This window comes from Ziziphus jujuba, chromosome 9 (assembly GCF_031755915.1).
Source record: "Ziziphus jujuba cultivar Dongzao chromosome 9, ASM3175591v1".
NCBI classification, from domain to species: domain Eukaryota; kingdom Viridiplantae; phylum Streptophyta; class Magnoliopsida; order Rosales; family Rhamnaceae; genus Ziziphus; species Ziziphus jujuba.
In genome coordinates, this window is record NC_083387.1 from 29052128 (window position 1) to 29076579 (window position 24452).

The window sequence follows — 24452 nt, forward strand, 5'->3', positions numbered from 1 at the left end:
GCTATAAAGTAAATATACCATGAAAGCTTTGCTTGTGTAACAAGCAACTCCTAAATTCAATCAATTTTTGTTCGGGAGGCCTACATGTAATCCCAGACAAAATTTGTCCGGAATTTCGGTATGAGAGATTGACTATATCTATATGGGGTTAATTTTTTTCTTTGGTTATTAACAAATTTTTAATCAAATTAGAAATATCAAATAAAATGAAAGGTATTAGGAATTAGAATTATATACCAAATAAAAGAAAATTAATGATGTTATAGAAAGGGTGAAATATTGAGATATATACAACTTTTGTGGATTTGGAAATAAGCAATTAATTGTATATGTAGATCTAAATAACAAATTTTATAGCAAGTATTTTGGTTTTTAATTGGAAAAAAGAAAAGACAAAATTGAAAAAAAAAAAAAGAAAACTCAAATTTGAGGGATAATGTATGTCACCTGTGTAGCACATAACCATTTTTAGCGGGGTTATGTAGAATGACATATATTTGGACTAAAGTGTTAAGTTTTTTAAACTTACAGACATCGGATGTTAAAAAAATTTCACTGACCACTAAACAAGAAATAGCAAATATAAAATGTATTAAAGTGTAATTTTCCCATCATAATTACTATATACATTTTGAATTCTTAAAAAAATATGAACTTTAAACCTTAAAGTTGCACTACTCCTCCTATTTTTTTATTTAAATATAAATATATATATATATATAGAAATTCTATAGTGTAGTATTTCTGCATGTGGATCTATATCAAAATCGATACTTCTTTTTTAAAAAAAATAGTTTTGCTGTATATATATACACAAACAAAACTTTTGTTTCTTTTAAAAAAACATCGGTTTTGGTGTGAATCTGTATACTGCATCATATTCTTTCACGTGTAGATATATATATATATATAATCCTTTTTCCTACTTTAAGAATAATGCAAGCTTTAACTAATCAATTATCTCAGTTTCTTTTATTATTACTAATTCTTTTTTCTTTCTTTCTTTCTTTCTTTCTTTCGGAGTCAATCAAGTTTAAGAATAATGTAATCAAATGAGGTTTGACTTTTACTACTTTTTGGTTATCGCTTGCCAATTGAGGCTTAGCTAACGAGGAAAAGCAAATATCCCCAACTTTGTGGCCATAAAAAAACAAATCGCTTTGCCTCTGTCTCTCTCTGCTCTCTCAGTGTGGTTATTTCCCGTAGTTCTCTCTCTCTCTCTCTCTGTGAACGACAATGGATATCAGCGAAGAAGTTATGGCAATTCACAAGCAAGACCTCATCAGATTCCTTGAAGAAACTGTATGTGTTTCCTAAACTCTGAATCTGCGTCTCTGTTTCTGTCTCACACACAATACACACTCTCATAATCACGCACTCTGAATCTGTGACTCTGAAAATGAAAAGGTGTAAAAGAATAAGATCAAGGACATGATCGATCACAAGCGCCGACGGCTCATTGTCAAAATGTCCGATCTCTACGCTTTCCAAGGCTTAGGCCCGAGGTTTTAGTTATCTCTTACATGTATATAAATGTATATGCCTCCTCTGTATTTCATTTCAAAGCCCTGTTCAATTTTAATTTAATTTAGTTATTTTATTTTATATAGGATTGTTAAGAATCCAAGCGAGTACATGCAGTCATTTTGTGATGCGGTTAAAGAAGTGGCTTTGGAAATGGCTAAGGCGAATTCGATTACAACTCTAAATTACTTGAAGAAGGGAAAGCAATTTCTTGTGGGATTTTTTAAAACCTTTTTGCTCGTCATTGTGTTACTTCTGCAGATTTGCTCTCGGAGTTCATAGCTCAATGGTACAAGTCCAGGGCATCGTCACCAAATGTATATATATATATTCTCTCTCATATGGTTTTCTGTTTATTTTTATTATTATTTAAAAAAAAAAATTGATATTTGTTCTGGTTATTTTTGTTTTAAAAAATATGCATCAATATAATGTTGATAGTTTCCTTGAGTTGAAAAAATTTCACAACGCTCTGGCTTTTTTTCCTATACTTTCATAAATGGGCATGGTGAATGAGTTGGAATTATAGTAATTTGCATTTCTATAGATATTACAGTAATTTGCATTTCTATAGGCCACTTGATTTTTTTTTTTTTACTTCTTGGACAATTAGAATAATCTAGTTTACATGATCTACTTTAATAAGTTGATAGAACTGCATTATCTAGAGAGAAATATTTTTCCATTATATATTAATTAGTGCCCATATTATAAAAGCAAATTGGATCAATATCCATGCCACCTTGTTTCATTGCTTGTGTTTATAAATTTTATCAGCCAAATTTACATTTCTACTTGAGTGCATGATTGCTTGATTATCGCCTCATCACAGGAGTTTATTTCGGCAATATTTCGTTGATTTTCTTATGCCAGGAACTAATTTGGTTTAAGTGAAAATTATTGATTCTCTTGTAAGGCCAAAAGTTGTTAAAGGTGTTCGCTTCTGTCCTACCACTGGAAACTTACTCACTCGTGAATACCGTGACATTTGTAAAAAGTAAGGGAGTCCTTGTAAAAAAGGCTAGAGCATCCACTAGCTTGCAAATCTGCTATAGATCGTCGTGGCATGAACTCATTTCCGCGTTTTCCCCACCCCTGCCCCAAGATCCAACTTTGATGGGCTTCCCTTGCCCTTTTTTTCTTGGACTTTTTTATTAGTGCTGGTTTTCTGGTAAGACATGAAATCTTTCTGTTTCCTTTATGTTCTCTGTCTTTTCTAGCTTGATTCCATCCTACATCCAATATGGGTTTACCCACAGGAACCATATATCCCAAAAGGTTAATTTCAGTTTTTTTTTTTTTTCTTTTTTTTCTTGTTTTTTCCCCCCCTAACTTTTATACTATTATTGTATAAGTATTATCATGAAGAAAAAATAATACCATTTCAGGATGAAAATGGCAACTAATTGGTTACTGAATATGGGTTTTTGCATGTACAAAAATCATCAAACCTTATCAATGCAAGAAAGTACTAGAGAATTCTGCTTCCTGGTCAGCTTCCACAAACGGTGGATGTCATAGTTGAAGATGACCTGGTTGGATGTCATAGTTGAAGATGACCTGGTTGATGAGTGCAAACCTGGTGACCGTGTAGCTATTGTCGGGATTTACAAAGCTCTTCCAGGGAAAAGCAAAGGCATTGTGAATAGAATTTTTAGGTAGTTTCAATCTTGTAGATCCATTATGGTATTTACGGGTGAATCCTCTTATACTATGATGTTTTCCATTTTAAATGCTGAATTTAGTAAAAATTGTCATGCAGGATTGTTCTCATAGCTAACAATATCGACTCAAAAATGAGGCAATTACTGCAAATTGGACAGATGGTGACTGAAAGAAAATGGAGAGTTTTGTTAAGAGAGATGATGCATTTGATGTGCTCGGTAATTCACTTGCGCCTTCCATAGGTGGGCACTCATGGATAATGAAAGCATTGATACTATTAATGCTTGTTGGAGTGGAAAAGAACCTAAAGAATGGCACCCATTTACGAGGGTGAGTTATGATGTCTCCATCTTTTTCCTTTTGGTATTGGCATTTGTTGTTATTGATCCACATTGAATTGATCAAACCATCATCCCCTTCTTGATGGCTCTTACAAGCCTCCCTGCTTTCTCTTTATACTTTCCTTAAAAGCCAAGTCATTCCCAATGTCCTGCATAAGATAAACTTTTTCCTTAAAGACATTCCCAATTGTTGTGTCATTAGAACAACGATTTGAGTAACCCTATTTTGTTCTGTTAGTGACATTAACATAATGATGGTTGGTGATCCTTCTGTTGCCAAGTGTCAACTTCCAAGAGCAATTATGAATATTGCTCCCTTGGCAATATCAACCACCGGTCGAGGTTCTTCTGGTGTTGGTTGGACAGCTGCTTTTACTTCAGATCTAGAAACAGGTACGTGCCTCACCTGCAGGCTATAGGAGTTTCAGCTTTATGATATTGTCTGACAAATTACAAATCTATCAGCAATCAGGAGAAAGAAGGCTAGAAGCAGGTGCAATGGTTCTTGCAGATTGTGGTGTTGTGTGCATCGAGAATTTGACAAGATGAATGATCCAGATTGTGTCCCAATCCATGAAGCTATGGAGCAGCAGACTGTAACCATACCAAAAGCTGTTATCCATGCATCACTTAATGCTTGGTGTAGTATGGTGGCTACTGCAAATCCTACTTATGGAACTGTAAGTGGCATAGTTAAATGGTTATTAATATCATAGTGTGCTGTTCTGAACTAACACTAAATGCTTTCAGTTCGATGCTTTGGTTGCTTTATTTTGTTTATTTAGATTTCTTGATGTGTATTTTGAACAGTATGATCGTTCATTGACAACAACAAAGAATATTGGACTTCCAGACTCATTGCTTTCTCGTTTGATTTTCTATTTATTGTATTGGATCAAATGGATCCTGATATTGACCGTCAAATATCACAACATGTTTTGTTAATGCATGGATATCAATCTGCAACTGATGGAGGTTGGTTAGCTAGGCCTTTTTTTTTATTTTTTTATTTTTTTCTTTTCGTTCTTTAAAAGAAAAAAAATTTCATTTTTTTATATTGGTTTTTATATTGGTGAGGCAAAACCTAATTGGGGCTCTAAATATGGAAGAGAATGTGAAGCTGTTGTTTATTCATCTGTATTTGGCAAAAGTAAGAGAACAGAAAGAGATTATATGCTCAACCTTAAGAACTCAGACACTACATTCATTATGCAAAACAGACAATTCAGCCTGATGTGACTGACAAGGTGCTGATTTGCTAATGTTCATTTATTTGTTTGATTATCTGATTACATTGTTCTTTGCCTTAACCTGTAATTTTTCCTCCATGGGATCACAATTTTTCTATATATTGTTTTCAAATTTTCTTTTCTTTAATTTTTTTTTTTAATCTGTAACCGAGTCTAAACTAACAGTCTTACAGCCTTTTTTTCCATGGCTGTGCCTAGTGTACTGTATTTCCAGGACCAAGTCTTAACATTCTTTTTTGTTTTTTTTTTTTTTTTTTTTTTTTTTTTTTGTTTTTTGTCTGTAGGCATCCTAAGAGATTGCATCAGCATCTGCAGACCTCAGAGCTTCCAGTTCAAATGCGAAGGTAGCATTTAATCATCAGCCAGAAAATTTTTTGGGCGCTATTAATACAGTGATCAATTCTCCATATCATCTGATATGATGCTTGCTTTTCTGTAGACTGGAGGAACACTTAATCTAAGAAACCATCATACGCCTCTCAACTGCTCATGCTAAATTGAAACTGAGAAGAGAGGTAAATCTTCACTTCTATACGTATATAAATTATGTTTGTATGGATCATGGTCATGCCCTTTCCACCTGCTTACCATTTCATTTGTATTCATGTTGGCACATATTTTCTGGTGGATGTTTAATTTTCCTGTATAGGTTTCAAAATCTGATGTTAAGGCTGCTATGAAAGTTCTAAACTTTGCAATATATATATATACATATATGAAGACCTTACTGAGATAAAGAAGCACAAGCAAGAAAGAACGAAAGAGAGCAATTGCAGAACAGAAGTCATCCAAGTGAAAATCGTAGATCTGAAAGTGGTACAGCTAGTATAGAAGAGTAAGTAGGAAGCAATGTATATTATTAGAAACTGCCTATCTGTATTGCTGGAGACATTGCTATGGTGGTAACTATGTTTGTGTTGCACATCATATGTGTCACTGTTTCTTTATCTTGCAAACGCTTTTCTACTATTTTCTTAAGCAAACTAGCACCCCAACATGGTGACTTTTATTCTCCTAATTCCTCAAGATTGAATAAAGAACTTGTCTTCATACGAACTGATTATGTAGTCCCTCTAGATAAAGAGAGGAAATGAAAAACTTTTAAGTGGAGACGTGTCCCCCAAAAACTTTTAAGTGGAGATGTGTCCCCCACTCTAGACCCCTGTTTGGAAAAACAGGGGAAATATTAAGATAGCAACATGCAATTGAAAGCATCTGTTTGAGCTTCATAAGCTCTTTTTTTTTTTTTTAAATTGTTGTTGCTTGTAAAGCTAATCAAATTGTGTTGACATCATATGGAACTTCCTAGCCAGTAATTAATTAATTTTTCATAAAACTCAGCTATCTCTGCTGTTGTTATTTTAACCCTCAACCTTCTAGTTAGCAAAACTGCAGATGAGTTTCACCTGATTTTAACCTGACAGCACATGATCTTTTATACATTCACTCATCTTTTCCTTCTCAGCTTTTTTAGCATGTTCAAAATTTTACAACTTTTTGTTGATTCTTACTCTAGGATTTTGCTTTGCTGTTGTTAGTTTAACAGTGTTGATTCTTACTCTAGGATTTTGCTTTGCTGTTGTTAGTTTAACAGTGTTGATTCTTACTCTAGGATTTTGCTTTGCTGTTGTTATTTTGACAGCCACTGCCATGCAAATAGATGATCTTGCTGTCCAATCTGCTTCTGCTATTTCTTCAGAAAGGTTCATACAATCAAGAAACTAGCAGATTTTTTTTTTTTCCCCTTTCTTTTGGTACTTTACTTGAGAGTTATCAATATCTACTGTTAGTCTTAATTTCTCATGTCCTTTTGTCTTGCAGAATTAAAGCATTTAAATATTTATTTGGTCTGCATATGCGTTTGAATCGCTTGGAATGGATTTTCTATTGAGGATATAGAGAAGGATGTCAACTCTATAAATGCTTCTCAAGAACAGAGATAACAAGCCTATTGGAGGTAAAGTTGTGTTGCTTATTTGATAAATGCAATAAATGAATTTTAGTGGCTCTTCTAGTCTTGAAGTTTTCAGATAAAATAATTGTGTTTCTTTTGTTTTCTTGCTTATATTCTTGAGCTTGGGTATGCTGTTAGGTAGTACTTTTGTATTTTATTGGTAACTTAACTGGAATTTTTCTCTTTTCAGATGATGCAACGTGATAACATAGTTATGGTAAATAATGAAAAGATGCATATGATTACCTGTATGAATGCCCATCTGCAATGGCTAAATCTGGTAGATGTATCTTAAGTTGTATAAACTTTTCATTGTGATCCAGACATGGCTTAGATGCATTTGTTGCTAAACTGAACTCTTTGAGGAAAACTGTTGCATACCACATTTTTGCATCTTTCTCTGTTTACCTTTGTCTTTTCAGTTTGACAGAAATTTGCATGCGCTGTAGGTATCAAAGTATTCATAAACTTTCTTACTGTTTTTGATGTGGTAAAGATTGACAGACTAAATATTATCCTCTGCATGCTTTGCAGAAGTCATATACATTTTAAGACTCGTTTGGCATGCATAACTATACTATTTTATTTATATTTAATGCATTGCAAATGATTATAAGAACGTAAGAAAATTGTCATAAAATGGATATATTTTGGTTGATTTTACACAAAAATTAACCAAACACCTTAAAATAATAATAATAATAATGTATTTCCATAAAATTTAGCGTGAACCAAATGAAGTCAAACGAACAAATAGTCTCTTAAATCCTCGGTTGGATGTGCTTACACTTTTCTATGGCTTGTACGACAAGCATCAAGAACATAAAACATACAATATTGGGGTATTGGGGTTTTTCAGCCATAAGATTTGAAGAATCTCAAAGGAAAACAAACAGAAATACGTCTAGGTCAAGTAAATAAACATAACGTTTGATCTTTTGCTACTCAATACATAAAATTAGTTAAATGAATGGGAATAAAATCGTTTGTTATGAAATTCCCTTTTTTTTCTTTTTGTTATTATGTTATTTGTTAAACTATTTGGTGATTTTTATATTTATATTTTATATTTTATTTTTGGTCTTTTCATGTAGGGTAGGGAGTCAATGTCGGTAGGAAAATTTTGGATTGCTCGTGTGGTGTTGCATTCTCAAGTCTTGTATTGGGATCCCAACAAGAAAGAAAGAAAAAGTCCCGTATCTGGTCCATTAACTTCAGAAATTTTAGGCCATGTCTATTTTTCTAATATTCATTACACACCTCAAGTCAAAGCAACTTCAGAAATGCGTCAAGTTTGTATGAAGCTTAAGCATACAATATTGGCGTATTGGTGTTTTTCAGCCATAAGATTTGAAGAATATCAAAGAAAAACAAACAGAAATACGTCTAGGTCAAGTAATTAAACGTTTTGCTGCTTAATACATAAAATTAGTTGAACGAATGGGAATAAAATCGTTTGTTATGAAATTTTTCCTTTTTATTTTCCGATAAGATTATGTTATTTGTTAAACTATTTGGTGATTTTTATATTTTATATTTTATTTTTTGGTCTTTTCATTTAGGGTCTCCCCTTAGGGACACAAAAGTCAATTTTGCGGTGGGAAAATTTTGGATTGTTTGTGTGGTGTCCCATTCACAAGTCTTCGGGATCCCACCAAGAAAGAAAGAAAAAGTCTCGTATTTGGTCCATTTAACTTTAGAAATTTTAGGTCAGGTCAATTTTTCTAATATTCAAATCAAAGCAACTTCTTAAAGTGGAAATACAAAAACTCTTCTTCATTGACTGCAAATCTTCGCTAGATTACAAATTTACAAAAAAAGAAAAAATTAAAAAATTAAAAAGTTAAAAAAAAAAGAAAAGAAAAATGCAAAAAACAAAACGGAGAGAAAAGCCAAATAAAATCAATGTTATCAAGGGGAAATAAAAATATGCTTTAGCATTAAGAAATCAATAGCCCAAAACATTATAGAAGTAGTTAAGTACCCAGTTTTGGATTATTTATTAAAACTTTACTACATATCCAAGGCCATTGAGTTGTCATGTTGCAAAACTAATAATATTCTTCCCCTTTAAACTTGTAATATTTATCTCTATTGCATCATGCCTGACTAAATTTTTGAAAAGTTACATGCAATTAAATAATGGATTACTACAATTAAATAATGCAATTAAAAAGAAATTCTTGTACTAGGCATCCTCAAACAAAAACAAAAAACAGAAAAGTACTGGGCCCATATATATCAATTTTGGAAAAGTTTTAGTCCTATCTATGCTCTAACATCAAATCACGTTTTTTACATTAATCTGAATCTCTAAAATTCGTTACACCTCGTATCAAAAAATCTTTTTAGAAAGTCTTCCTCCTTATTGACTGCGAGTCATCGCAAGAATAAGAAAGTAAACCAATTATGATAATAATAATAATAATAAATAAATAAATAAATAAAAAGAGTTCTAAAAGGAACCAAAAAAAAAAAAAAAAAAAAGAACATATGAAAGTTCGGTAAAAATAAAAGAAAATTTTTCAAACATCAAGTAGCATAGCCCAATTGTTTTTCTACCGTAAGTTCAAATCTCCATCTCCAATATGAAAAAGAAGAAGAAAAAAATAACATCAAGAGATAAAATAGCAAACTTTAAAATATTTTATGTAAATGTGTCTTGCACGCTTTAAGGATCAATTGGAAAATGCAAGGAATATCTCTATACCTTTCACTGACCCCAGTCCAGAGACGTTACCCAACCTCTCAACATACAATTTTCTCTGCATTTGTAGGCTTCAGATTAAATAACCATGTTCCTCCAAAAGAAATTAAATAATATTATCATTAACTGCAAGTCACTCATCCCAGGCGATAATTAAGGTTATAACAAGTTAATTTTTTATTTTTGTGTTTTTTTTAAATTGTGTGCAGATTTTTTCTGAAAGCAGAAAGATGAAATACACAATATAGGCCATTCAGAATTATTAAATATTCGTATTGTTAAGTATGATAACTTATTAGATACTGCATATGCATATATATATATATATAGGCTTGGTCAACCTTATGCATAAGAAGCAGCAGTACCATTCCAGAATAGCACCTTGATTAAAGCAGTACCATTTTGTAATATTTCCTTGTACATCATTCAGGAAAAAAAAGAAAGAAGTAGAACCTGTGGTTGAAGGATTTGGGTTAAAAAATAATAATAATCATTTTGGAAAAGAATACTTTCAGACATATTTCGTTGAAAATTAGACTAGTAAATAAACAAACTATTTGCTGAAGGTCTGAAATGAAAAGTCCATATACAATTTGGAAAACCAAAATGGAATTTCCAACAAAAGACCAGAAAGAGACATTGAGTCAATATTCCTCTTAAATGTTCCTAATTTCCATGTGTACTACATTAATATGACATTATTTTCTACAATTTTCACACCTTGCCGAATACAAGAGGGGAAGAGTTTGATTACTACATTAAAAGGGAACAAAGACATTACAATCTAAACCGAATATGCAGAAATACACTTTAAAATTATTGTAAGCCTATTAAGCCCTGAGTCTGATTCCCAAACAGCTGCAAAACCAGATCATGATCGATTTTTTATAACTATATAGCAACATCAGTTACAATTTTCCATATTATTCATTTTGCCTTACAGCCAAAAAAAAATTAAAAAAAAAGCCTAATTTGCATCCTTGTTTGGCAACCATGAAACACATCAGCACTTTCATTAACGGAAAGTCTTTCTTCATATTTCTGTGTGGAATTCTGTTTCTCACCAAACTCAGTTTCTGCATTGGTGACCTTGATGTAGCATGAATAGATGCTGAGAAGAAAGCGGTTGTCAAGTTCAAGGAAGGCCTAACAGATCCTTCTGGCAGGCTTTCATCATGGGTGGGAGATAATTGTTGTAGATGGGAGGGAGTAAGTTGCAACAACAGAACTGGACATGTGGTCGAGCTCAATCTTCGCTGCCCCTACTCAGAAAGTTTGGATGGTGATGGAACAGTGCAAACTTTGAGTGGTAAGATTGATCCATCTCTGCTAGTTTTGAAATATCTAAATCACTTGGACTTGAGCATGAATGATTTTGGAGGTTCCCAAACTCCCTCTTTCATTGGATCATTACAGAGTTTGAGATATCTCAATCTTTCTGGTGCATCTTTTGGTGGAACTATTCCACCAAGTCTTGGAAACCTATCGAGAATGACATATCTTGATCTCAATAACGTTGATCAGTTTGAGTTAACCAAAAGTAGCCTCTACTGGCTTTCCGGTCTTTCTTCTTTAAAATACCTTCATTTAGGAGGTTGGGACATGTCCATGTCTGCAACACATTGGCTCCAAATTGTTAACAGACTTCCATCACTCCTGGAATTGCACTTTCCCTTCTGTCAACTTTCCAACCTTCCTTTCACTCTTCCTTCTCTTAATTTCACCTCTCTTATGGTGCTTGATCTCTCAAACAATGGATTCAACTCTGCAATACCAGACTGGTTGTTCAATCTCAAACGCCTAGTTTACCTTGACCTTAACTCCAACAACTTATATGGGCCACTTCCAGATAAAATTGCTAATTTGGCTTCTCTTGAAAACCATGACTTTTCACTGAATTCCATTGAGGGTCAGCTGTCAAAAAAATGGGGAAAGTTATGCAATTTGCAGAGTCTGAAGCTTTCACAAAATAAAATTACAGGTGAAATAACTAATGTTTTTGATACTTTGTCCACGTGCTCCAGAAGCAAATTAGAGACATTGAATTTGGGGTACAATGAGCTGGAAATCTACCGAACTCTTTAGGATATCTAAAGAGTTTAAGGCACTTTCAAATGCCATATAACTTATTTCAAGGCTCACTTCCAGGCTCAATTGGAAACTTGTCAGCTTTGGAACAAATTTCATTATCCAATAATAAACTGACTGGTATCCCAAAGAGTCTTGGACAGCTCTCAAAGCTGACTGTATTAGACATCTCAGAGAACATGTGGGAAGGGGTCATAACTGAAACTCATCTCGCTAATCTTTCAAGCTTGAAGGAGTTGACAATGGATAAAGCATCCCCAAATATTTCTTTGGTCTTTGACATTAGCTCTGATTGGATAACTCCTTTTAAAGTCACCTACCTCCTCATCAGATCAAGCCGAGTAGGTCCCAAATTTCCTACATGGCTTAAGAATCAAAGTGATCTGTCCTATGGTACTCAACAATGCAATGATTTCAGACACCATACCAAACTAGTTTCTGAATTTGAATTTGCAGCTTGATAGACTTGACATAGCTTATAATCAACTAAGTGGCAGGGTGCCAAACTCATTCAGATTCAACAAAGAGAGCACTGCCAAATTGACTACAAACAGATTTCAGGGTCCTCTTCCACTTTGGTCATCAAACGTTACCGAGTTGTATCTTGGGACAATAAGTTTTCGGGGCCAATTTCTCCCAGCATTGGTGAAGCAATGCCTTTGCTAACAGATTTAGATGTCTCTTACAACTCTTTGAGTGGAAGCATACCCTTGTCCATTGGAAATATAACCGGATTGATGAACTTGGTTATCTCCAACAATGAATTATCAGGTCAGATTCCTAATATCTGGGAAAATAAAAAATTCATGTACATTGTGGACATGTCATATAATTTTAATATAATTTTATGTAGCTTTATATTCTCTCGCGGTTATCTTACTTTAGCCTTGCAAGTGAGAGGATTTGGTAATCTGATGCTTGCAACCAGTGTTCGTTTTTTCCTTCTACATTTTCTTAATTTCTGTAAAACATTGACTTAAAAGTTTTACTTGGTTATACCAGACAATGTAGACTTGGGAACAGCATGTGGAAAATATTGAATTTGAAAATTGGTGAAGTGATAAATGAATGAAGAATGCACTGGCAGTGAATGATCAGTCATGCGGGCTCAGCGGGACATTGAAACAAGAAACGAGGAGTGACTCTCTCTCTCTCTCTCTCTCTCTCTCTCTGTGTCTCTCTCTGTGCCATCGTTTTCTTTTTCTTATTTTTCAATTTGTGCGTTGTTTGTTTATGTGAATAAGTGAATGGTAAATGAGGAAAAAGACAAAAAATATTAAATTTTCTGCTTTCTTAAATGCTTGCGTGAAGGATTGTACTTTGACATTAGGAAAAAGTTCTCTTTGCATGACTTTCCCAGTTTTTTCCATCTCATTTTTCATGTTTTTTGGCCTGCACATTTCGTTGTAGTTTCTTTGCTTTACTCTTCCTTTTCTTTGGATTGCTTTGCGGGGATGGTTTTGCATTGTCTTTGGTGCAATTTTCTTTTTTTGACATTCCATTCCCTGTCTATTAGGAAAACTACCAAGATATTCATGTAGCTCTCTGCATCTTCAAAAGCTGAAGCAAATTAGCAGTTCTCTTTGAATTTCTCTTCGAATTTCTCTTTGATTTTCTTTCTTGTTTTTTCCCTGCAGGTGCTGGTCGTTGTTGCCATTCTGCAGGTTGGTTTTGTTCTGTTTTTTCATCTTTCTATTTTTTTTTTTTTTTGTTTTGTTGTTATACCTATTTCTGTAGGTGCTGATTCTTTTTTTTTTTTGTTTTTTGGTTGTCAAGTGGTTTCTGTTGGTGTTGTTCTGTTTTTCATCTTTCTATAAGTCTTGTTTAATTAAAGTTTGCTAGTGTGAGTAGTTTTGTTAACATTGCATATTTGAACTATGTTTTTGTTAAGTGGTTTCTGTTATGAAGAAGAAAAAGGATTCAAGAAACAAAGTTATGTTTGTGTTAGCAATCTATATCTGTTTTTGTTTGATTAGAAGGATCCAGCTAATGTAGAAAAGTAAAAGAATGTTAATTTGATTAGAAATGCTATTTGTTATGCTTTACTGCATATTTGGGCTTGTTATGTCAGATAATTTGTCTAAAACGTGATAAAAAATGTGTGATAAAGATACATTGGGAGACCCCGAAAATGCTGGATGCTCCAGTGTTTGGATGTGTGCTTACTGCAGAAGGTGGGACACTCACTTTCATGGTTTGATGCTCCTGATCCTTTCAAAATTAAAGTATTTTATTCAATTTATGTTGTCTTGGTAGTACTCAACTTATGGTTAAAAAAAAAAAAAAAAAACTGCAATATGTATGCAGGTTGGTGGCCTGAGAAGCTTATTTGGCTGCAAACCACTATTACTTTCTATGGGCAAGAGCACAGTATATTGTGGTGTAGCAGGAAATGGTTCGGTTCTCAACCATGGAAAGGTAACTTTTAGCAAACTTTAAAATATTTTATGCAAGTTTTGAACTGTTCAATGCAATTCTTTTGGCACTTGTCAAGTATGTTTTTTTCAACTTTGTCATGAATTTCAATTTAGTCCTTCGACCTCTTTTTTTGAGCATTGTCCACCTCAAACTGATCATAATATTTTATTGACTATTCTATTACTAATTTCCATAATTGATATAGAAAAATATCGACATGACATGTAGAAAAAAAAAGAAAAATCAAAGACAAAAAAAAAACTAAAAAAGTGACTGCTTTAAACTCCTTCTAGCTTGGCCTTCCATTATTAGGAAGTAGCACCTATCTAGTGGGTCACCAAGTAGATGGAGTGAAAAAAATCTAATAGGTGTTATGCTCAGACAAACTTTGCCTATGAAGAATTATATAATACCTGGATTTGGTGGTATTGACAATGAGAGTTATTGATTATATTATATTCTAAATTTTGCAGGCTAAAGAGCTGAACCTTGTTGCTAGTGCGGCCAAAGGTGTTGGTCTTAAATGTCCTGTGACATTCCATAGACAAACAATGTAAATTCCTTTACCTACTTGACTCAAAATTCTGAAACTAATATTCTCATAATCAATAAATTTTGGATAAATATGTGATACGAATCTAGGACGATCTGCTCCTAAACTCGTATTATATTAGCCCGGATCTTTAATTAAGTTCAAGTTCTAATGGAATGGACCTCAACCCCTAACCAACCTGTGGTTAGAAACCTTGGTATAATGTAGACGCCATAATAGGGGATGGAAAATCTATTGATAAGTCAAGCTAAAACAACCAATTCTCTAATGGTGTTTTAGTTGTTCTCAAAGAACAAAGAGATAATTAATCTCACAAGTATTTTCTCAATCAAATCAAAGTTATATTCTTATTGAAAAATAAGCCTTTAAATAGGCTACAAAGCCACGAAATAAAACCCTAGAACATAAAGAAAACCGGCCACCACACATAAAGAAACCTAGTTGGCCGAAACTATACTTCATTTCCTAATCTAAGTTTGATTAATTAATTCCTTTATATTAAATTAGGAATTAATTAATTTATAATGGAAAGAATAAAATAAAAACCTTCCTAAAGTTATTTGTTCAGAAAATAAATAAATAAAAGCCAAAAAGTAATGGTAGTTTTCTAAAACAAAAAGTAAAAACAAATTAGAAAACTAAAAATGCTAGCTTTTTTATCAAGTTGAATTTGATCAATTTTTGACCTCTTTGAGCTTCAAATCAGCTTCTAGATGCTTTTTAGGATGCCAAATAAGCTGAATATGAAGTCCCACACATTGCCCATGCTTGGAAAATAAGAAAAGGCTAATACAGTAAAACACAGTAAAGCCAGCAAGCAATACAGCAAATTCGGCCAAATTGTTGATGCTGTCCGTACAAGCCCTTTTTGATAGCATTTGAGGCTGCTTTAACTTGATTCCATGACCTCTTAGGCATATGTATTGAACCCATAAATCATTGGAACCATTTCATGCTTCCCGGACTCCAAAAATGTACCAAAACCGTCATCCGGGTCTGTATCGGCTTCCACCACTTGGATGCTTAGAATAGGCTTTGTATCTTCAAGTATGGACAAGCTCTATTGAGATTGATTACCCCCTGAATAAATACTCCCAGGTTGTCCTTAAATCTCTTAATTTGAGCTCTTGTGATTGGCCTAGTCTTCATCCGTGTCGAGTCAGCACCCCAACGGGTTATCGGTGGAGCTGGCTCGAGCGGAATCACATCATTCCCCTCCTCTTGAAAAGGATTTGTCCTCAAATCAAGATCATCACCTGCAGCAAAAGGAGTTAAATCAGCAACATTAAATGCAGCACTCATGTTATACTCACCCGGTAAATCAAGCTTGTACGCATTCTTGTTATTCGGCTCCAAAACTTGAAAAGGTCCATCCATAGGCGGCATGAGCTTTGACTTTCTTTGATTAGGAAACCTTTTCTTTCGTAAGTGCAACCAAACCAATTCTCCTGGGTCAAACACTATTACAACAAAATCTAGAAATACATGCTCATTATGGTAAAAATTACACTTTTTAAAGTTAGCAAACAATATTTTCCAAATTTTCAAATTGCCACTAAGTAAAGCTCTCAACAATGCAGATAAAGTTCTATGCAATAAAGACATCTTTAAATAAGTATCTTTAAAATTCATGGTCATTAATGATTTCTTATTCATAATTACCTTATTAACATCACCAAAGCTAAGATAAAAATTTATATTTTTCCTTTCTTGTCTTCCTTTTCCTTTCTCACTCACGGCCATCTCACCTTCCTCACTCTCGGCTTTTGCACCAAAATTTTCACTCTTGGTTTTATTAAAATTTTTCCACACAACTTGAGTATTAGAAGACTTACCTTGGACAGCAAGCTCACCTTTTCCTTCTTGATTGGATGGTAGTCCACTTGGAATTTCATTTGGGAAGACATCTCCAAATTCCTTCAAAAGAGAAATCATTGAACTTGGTAATTCAAGTTCTTCAAAGTTAGTTTAATCATTAAAATAATTTTCTTTATAAATCATGACCAGCAAAGGTTTCTTACACTCAATAACCTTATTAATATCCCCTAAACTCAAATAAAAGTTGCTATTTGACCTTTGTTTTCTTTCTTTTTCTTTTTCTCTCTCAGATTGGCGCAAACCTTTGGATTTCCCTTCCTTCTCCAAGCTCTCGGGTTTGCCACTTTCTTTCCCCTCTCTTTCAGTTTTTCTTTGATCTTTCCACTCAATATGAGTCTTAGAAACCTTACCTTGATCAGCAACCTCATTCTTACCTTCTTGAAAGGATGGTGAAGCCGTTGGTGCCATACTTGTTTTTTCCTTGAGCTTTTCAGCTTCTCTCCTTTGTTGCATTTGTAATTGGTCTTTGTAAACCTCTTTAGGAGATAATGGTTCCAGCTTGACCTTCTTCCATTTAAACCTGAAAACAATACTATTTTCTCGACCAAAATGAGTAGCATCTTTATCAAATTGCCATGGTCTACCTAATAGTATATGTCCAGCAATCATGGGTACAATATCACATAAAACTACATCCTCATATCTACCTATATTAAATTTTACTTTGGCTTGTTTATTCACTTTTATTTCACCACTATCATTAAGCTATTGTAATCTATAAGGTTCTGGATGTTTAATAGTTATTAAGCCTAATTTATCAACTACAATGTTACTAATTACATTTGTACAACTTCTCCTATCAATAATCATACTACAAATTTTATCTTGAATTTCACATCGGGTATGGAAGATGTTCTCTCTTTGAATTTCATCCTCATCTTTGTATGCAGCAAGTACTCTCCTAGAAAGCAAGTTTAATTCAGCATTGGATGCTTGCAAAGTTTCGGGTTCATCCTCCAAGTCCTCCTCCTCTTGCTTGGCTTCATCCTCACTTTCTTTACTTTCCGATTCTAGCTCGTCATTGCCCTTTAACACCATGATTCTTCTATTCGGGCATTGGCTATCAATGTGTCCTCCTCCCTGGCACTTAAAACACACAACATCATGAGTTCTAGAAGGTTTAGGATCTAATTTTACCTCATTCTTTGGTGCTTGTACAGATTTGGTTCTAGTCTCCTTGGCCAGTTTGAACGTTCTTCTTCGACTTTCGGCTTTGGCTTGCTTTCATAGATGGGATTGTTCCTCCAGCCACTTGAATTGGACCTTCCACTGTTGGAAACACCTCCAAACCATGATCTTACACCCCTCCTCTTGAATTGATGCTCTAATTTAATAGTCACATGCAACATCTCCTCCAATTCCACATATTGTTGCAATTCTAGTTGATTGGCTATTTCACGATTCAAACCACCAAGAAACCTTGCCATGGTTGCTTCCCTATCTTCATTCAAGTTCAATCTCATCATAAGCATCTCCATCTCCTTGTAATAATCCTCCACGGATTCATGTCGTTGAGATAAAGATTGAAGTCTTTGATGCAGCAACCTATGATAGTGTGATGGTACGAATCGCTTCCTCATGGCTCCTTTCATTTGTCGCCATGTAGTAATCAAGTCATCACCAACTCTCCTTCGGGTGTTTTGCTCATTGGTCCACCATTGGAGTGCATAATGTCCAAACTCCATTGCTACCAATTTCACCTTCTTAGCCTCCGAATAATTATGGCGGTCAAATATCATCTCCATCTTTTCTTCCCACTCCAAATATGCTTCGGGGTCACTTTTTCCCATGAATGGTGGGATGTTGATCTTGATATTGCTAAGATTGTCATCTGTTTCTTCCCTCCTATATCTTCCATGGCCAACTCTCTCTTGGACAGCAAAGGTTTCGTCCGTACATTCCTCAAAGTCTCCATCGAATGGCTCCTCATCAAATTCCTCTCTCGGTCTCTCGCGACCTCCTCGTCCTTGGCCTCGCCCTCTATGGAATTCTTGCCTATTTCTTGTATTCGGCATTCGTTACGAGGCTTTTAGTCTTCCCACTCTTTGATTCACATGCTCAACTTGAGCACTAACCCGCTGTATTGATTCCAAAACAGCTCTCATGTCCACTTGGTCTCCACTCCCGGTAGCTCGGGCATCGCCATGGAATGCTACGGACTCTTCCTCATTGATCCTCAAGGGTGGATCTCCTCTTCTTATTCTAGAATCTGCCATGTTAGTAAAATACTGTAAAAATAAAATAAATCCTCACAATATTCACTCCCTCACGTGTTTCACTCAAACAAGGTCTCGACACTCGTGCTTGCACACTAGTTTCGACTTCTACCCTCTTTTAAGCTCACACACTCTTGCCTTTTTCCACTCAATGAATTATCTCAAAGTTCTAATTAAAACACCCACAAAACAGCAATTAGATTACTAGTATGTTTTAATTAAACTTATCAACAAACAGTAAGCAAAAAGTAGGCAATGCCGAAAGAATCCAACAAATCCTAATTTTTCGGCTTTCTAGACAAGAAAACACAAAATAATGGGAAAACGTTGGAATTTTTGAAAACTGCACCAGATGGTAGTAGATTATGAGTTCAAGAATAAAATTCCAGAAAAAGAAATTCAAATACGAACAAGAATCAAAAACAACAAAAATATAGAAAAGTTGTTGGTTGTTGTTCTTTGTAATTCAAGTTTTGTATCAATTCTTTTAACTAATTTTAATCCAAATAATTTAAGCACCCAAAATCTAAATATCCAGCAGCAAAAATAATTTTCCAACAACCCAAATATTGAATAAATAATCAAAAAACCAGCAGCTCCAACAAATTTCCAGCAAACAAATCAAACTCCAGCAAACCGAAATTTTTTTTTTCTTTTTTCTTTTTTTTTTTTATTCGGCTTTACCTCTTCTTCTTTTTTTTTTTTTCACTCACAGAACATAAACAACTGCAGTAGCAAGAATAATTACCAAAATTGCAATTCCAACTCCAAAACAAACACCAAACCCGTGATCTCCAAATAAACACAAATGTGCAGTTTTTTTTTTTTTTTTTTAGATGTTGCCGCAAACTCTTTTTTTTTTTTTTTTTTTTTGAATATATGAATGCAAATATTTAAGACTAAAATAGCAAAGAAAAATCAACAAAAACAAAAATTAACAAGAACAATGATGAAGAACAACCAACAAACTAAGAAGCAAAAATACGATAAAACTAGGAAACCTAATTCAACTAGGAATGAATTTTTTTTTTTTTTATTTAAGATGCAGAACGTGTATGGGATGGATGCAACCTTAACCTAATGCTAAAATTGCAGAATAACACAAAACAAGTAAAACAAATAAGGATAGATCAAACCTGAACAAAACTTAGCTCTGATACCAAATGATACGAACCTAGGACGACCTGCTCCTAAACCCGTATTATATTAGCCCGGATCTTTAATTAAGTTCAAGTTCTAATGGAATGGACCTCAACCTCTAACCAACCTGTGGTTAGAAATCTTGATATAATGTAGACGCCACAATAGGGGATGGAAAACCTATTGATAAGTCAAGCTAAAATAACCAATTCTCTAATGGTGTTTTAGGTGTTCTCAAAAAACAAAGTGATAATTAATCTCACAAGTATTTTCTCAATCAAATCAAAGTTATATTCTTATTGAAAAATAAGCCTTTAAATAGGCTACAAAGCCACGAAATAAAACCCTAGAACATAAAGAAAACTGGCCACCACACATAAAGAAACCTAGTTGGCCGAAACTATACTTTCTTTCCTAATCTAAGTTTGATTAATTAATTTCTTTATATTAAATTAGGAATTGATTAATTTACAATGGAAAGAATAAAATAAAAACCTTCCTAAAGTTATTTTTCCAGAAAATAAATAAATAAAAGCCAAAAAGTAATGGTAGTTTCCTAAAACAAAAGGTAAAAACAAATTAGGAAACTAAAAATGCTAGCTTTTTTATCAAGTTGAATTTGATCAATCTTTGACCTCTTTGAGCTTCAAATCAGATTCTAGATGCTTTTTAGGATGCCAAATAAGCTGAATATGAAGTCCCACACGTTGCCCATGCTTGGAAAAATAAGAAAAGGCTAATACAGTAAAATACAGTAAAGCCAGCAAGCAATACAGCAAATTCGGCCAAATTGTTGATGCTGTCCGTACAAGCCTTTTTTGATTGCATTTGAGGCTGCTTTAACTTGATTCCATGACCTCTTAGGCATATGTATTGAACCCGTAAATCATTAGAACCATTTCATGCTTCCCGGACTCCAAAAATGTACCAAAATCGTCACCCGGGTCCGTATCGGCTTCCACCACTTGGATGCTTAGAATAGGCTTTGTATCTTCAAGTATGGACAAGCTCTGTTGAGATTGATTACCCCCTGTATAAATACTCCCAGGTTGTCCTTAAATCTCTTAATTTGAGCTCTTGTGATTGGCCTAGTCTTCATCTGTGTCGAGTCAGCACCCCAGCGGGTTATCAGTGGAGCGGGCTCGGGCGGAATCACATCAATATGTAATTCAGTTTCTCAAAGAACAGTGTATTGTAGTTATTCTAGGAGAAATTGATTGTGTATGGTGTAAAGTAAATCCATATGCAATTAGTTGCTTGTTGACATTTTTATTTTTATTTTATTGTAGTAGATATAAAATTTTAGTAATATGCATGTTCTTTTTTACTATTAATAGTATGAAGTATCTTTTTTGTTTAATTATTTTTATACAATATGAATATTTTTATAATATTTGTGTTAGTAAAAATGACTAAAAAATATCACAGGAAAATAAAATTTTAAAAAATTATTTGCAAAATTTTTAAAAAAATATGGAAAATTCTTTGCCGACCAAATTATTTTTGTCGCTAAAAGATGTATTGCCGACAAATTTTATATTTGACGGCAAATTATTTATTGTTGACAAAATTATTTCGTCGCTAATTAAATTTTCACCAATATGAAAAATAGTTTTTCTGATGCCACATTTTGTCGCCAAAATGTTTTACCGACAATTTTGAATTTGTTGGAAATAGTCTTTAGTGAGAAAATTAAATTTTTGTAAGCAAAAGGTTTTTCCGGGGAAAAGTGAAAATTTGTCGGTATTTACAATTGCAGAGGAGGCATAGGCGACGAAGCTGCCGACAAATTTATTTTCGTTGGTAAATTTTTTAGCGATGAATTTTATACTTTTGCCGACAATTTTATTTTGTGAGTAAAAGGCAAATTTCTTGTAGTGTTTCTTTCATTTTTCTTATTTTTAATTAATTAATTAATTTTTTTTATCTTTTTGTTTTCCTCTAAATTATTTTTTTCTTTTTTCCCTTTATATTCATTTTTTCTTCTCTTTTAATTTCTATTTTCTCCCCTTCTTCTTTATTTTTATCTTTTTGATGCAACTATTGCTTTTTGCTACTTTAATATCCTGTGTTACATGTTTAGTGCAATGTGTCACTCTAGTTTTTTGGTCATATTATTTTTTCCAACATACATAAATCAAAATGGATTTAAAAAAAAAAAAACAGAAAATTCACTCTGAATGATTTTTTTTTTTTTTTTTGGTAACTATACAGTGAGGAATTTTTCAATACACATGGTGTATTTGCTGATTTGGTACACATAACCATTTACAAAATGCCACATATATTATTAGGTATATTAGAGAAAAAAAAAATCCAAATCAGCATTAATCTTTCACTCCGTCAGTTGGCACTTCCTTTTTTCCGTCTTCTTCTTTGTTCTGCTATACACTTCGTCTTATTCGCCAAAAAAATTAAAAAATAAAATAAAAAGGCTATACACTTTCTCTTGGACATGGATCATCGTCTCCAGCACCAATAGCTTTTTCTCAACTTTGTGGATGGTTCTCTAATATATGTGAAATCCATCTAATAAATTATGCCATTAAAATAACAAGATATATTGACCGAGAAACAATGGAAACAAGATTGTTTGTGTGGAGGCAATCATGAAAAATGTATTTTGGAATCCCATCAATGAATGATGAAGGTGTTCTGCAAATTTGCAGTGGGGATGTTGAGTCTTTGACTGTCATTAATGGAGCCGTATATTTGATTGTTAAAGTCAAATCCCTCATATTTTCCAAACAAAAATTAAAAAATGATCAGCTCATTTATTGGTTTATTGGTCTCTTCAAAGACAAATGGGAATAAAAAATTTAAAAAATCCATAAAACTTGTTAGAGATTAGATCTGGAATTAGACTACTAATGTAGAAGATAGATTTAAGGTGTCTTATGGAGAAGGGGAAAAAAATCGAAGGCGTTAAACTATGCAGCTGCCTATTTGGATTCTTTAATATGATATGTAATTAATAGTACACATGTTATAATGTAATTGGCTATGTATACCAGCTCAAATGCCATGTCAATACACATTGTGTACTGAATAATTCCTCCTATACAGTATACGTTTTCTTACTGTTAATTAAGTCGTATCAAAGAAAAGCAAATGGGCTTTTGGTTAGTCCTATGAATATTATTCAGCACCTTTTGGTGCTTGATTTTAATCTGAAAATATGAGATTTCGCTCGTCGAGTCCTCATGACTTTGAATATTCCTTTAAAGAACCAAAAAAAGAAGCAAAAAAAAAAAAAAAAAAAAAAAAACAGAGCAAGTTGAATATATGAAAAGTTTTGTAAATATGTTATTTATTTTTTAATTTGCTAAATAATAGCTTTGAAAATGTGTGAATGAAAAAAGCATCGAGCTAGAATAGTTAATTCATTATCAATATAAAAGTAAATCATGATAAATTCCTGCATACATACTAAAATATGATAGATTTTTTAGTTTATTGAAAGTCTTATCGTTATGAATATAAGAATTTTTAAAAATTAATTATACATAATAAAAATTGTAATAAAAAATTCATTATAGAAAGTGGTTGTCAAATTCAATATTTAAAACTAAAATTTTGTGAAACAAATTAATTGTTTATAAACTTCTTCAAATGCCCTGCCTCTAATTCTATATAGTTTAGTTTTTTAATTTAGTTTAGATTGATATATGCTAGACCACCTTGTATTTCGTATAATAAGTACTCAAAAAAAAAAAACATTAAATTCTTTATATCGGTGGTCAAAATCTATAACTTATAAAGAGCATCAGCTAATCAAAAAGTGAACAAACAAAAAATTGTAAAATATATTCCTGTACGCATACGTAGTAGACTAAAATCATCATGATCTATGCAAATCAATTTAGCACCATGCTACTTAAACAAAGTTAATTTATATATATATATATATATATATATAGTATATATAAAATTTTCAGTTCCTCTAATTTTCTATTTTACATGCCATATGAAGGGCAAACATAGCTATACATTAAATCAAATTAAATTAGAACTAAACTAGAGTTAAGTACCTTTAGAAAACAGGATAAAAAAATAAAAGATTGTAAGAAACTTTTAGCTAGTAAGTAGTTGTGTTGTCCAACTTAAACCAATTATACATAATGCTTTTTTGGTTTTAGATCATTTACAACCTTATAGGTGCAAGAGTGGGAGCGATACCAGCCGAGCCAACTTTATTTTGGCAATTAACTATATATACATGTTGCTTAGCTCATCTTATTGTGCATGATAATAATGTGACACTATATAGTAAAGAGCAATGCTACACATATCAATTTTTTAAATTAAAATTTTGGCAAATAATGGTGTGGCAATAGATAAGTGGTTGATAGATTATTGATGTCCTTCTATTATGAGAGGAAAACTAATTATATATGCCAACTCATTGTTTACTAAATTTTGGTTAACAAATTTAGTAAGTGTATAATTACTGTATATTAAATGGGGGCAAAAAAAATGCATAAAAATTTTCATTTCTTTTAAAGAAAAGTCCAATTTGGTTTACATGGTATATGATAATTAAATTGACTGTCAATAATGAATTTACATAGTATATAACAATTTAATTAGCTATCAAAAATGAGTTTGTTTTCCTACACTAAATTTTTATAGTACTAAAAATAAAAAAATTAATATTACCATCTAAGATTTATAAGTAATACTTGTATATAGCCAACCACAAGATGAGTTAGCCACTA

The 24452-nt window shown here is 33.0% G+C and overlaps 1 protein-coding gene and 1 pseudogene across 24 annotated transcripts; both read left to right on the forward strand.

Moving 5' to 3' along the window:
- The first annotated feature begins 1069 nt into the window (after positions 1–1069).
- LOC107405059 (DNA replication licensing factor MCM3-like) lies at positions 1070–8285 on the forward strand (annotated as a pseudogene).
- A 1881-nt stretch (positions 8286–10166) lies between these two features.
- On the forward strand, positions 10167–21011 carry LOC107435791 (uncharacterized). 24 transcript variants are annotated; one of them, XM_048461885.2, is made up of 7 exons: positions 10201–12300; positions 12532–12667; positions 13167–13193; positions 13640–13703; positions 13837–13947; positions 14421–14569; positions 20894–21011. In XM_048461885.2, the coding sequence occupies exons 2-6, from the start codon at positions 12630–12632 to the stop codon at positions 14502–14504; spliced, it is 324 nt and encodes a 107-aa protein (XP_048317842.2). In that variant the 5' UTR covers positions 10201–12300; positions 12532–12629; the 3' UTR covers positions 14505–14569; positions 20894–21011. The 24 variants fall into 24 exon arrangements, 7 of the variants coding, with proteins under 7 accessions (XP_048317843.2, XP_048317842.2, XP_060667474.1 ...); XM_048461886.2 differs by lacking the exon at positions 20894–21011 and having other exon boundaries at positions 10181–12300; positions 13640–13723; positions 14421–14620; XM_060811492.1 differs by lacking the exons at positions 10201–12300; positions 12532–12667 and adding an exon at positions 12679–13066.
- The last annotated feature ends 3441 nt before the right edge of the window (positions 21012–24452 follow it).

Bases quoted from the DNA above. Each gene is read 5' to 3' on its own strand.
- LOC107435791 (XM_060811490.1), top strand. From the start codon at position 12,984: ATGGTTTTGCATTGTCTTTGGTGCAATTTTCTTTTTTTGACATTCCAT. The intron at 13,067-13,166 runs GTAGCTCTCTGC...TTTTCCCTGCAG, and splicing joins AAAACTACCAAGATATTCAT to GTGCTGGTCGTTGTTGCCAT. The intron at 13,194-13,639 runs GTTGGTTTTGTT...TGTGTGATAAAG, and splicing joins TCGTTGTTGCCATTCTGCAG to ATACATTGGGAGACCCCGAA.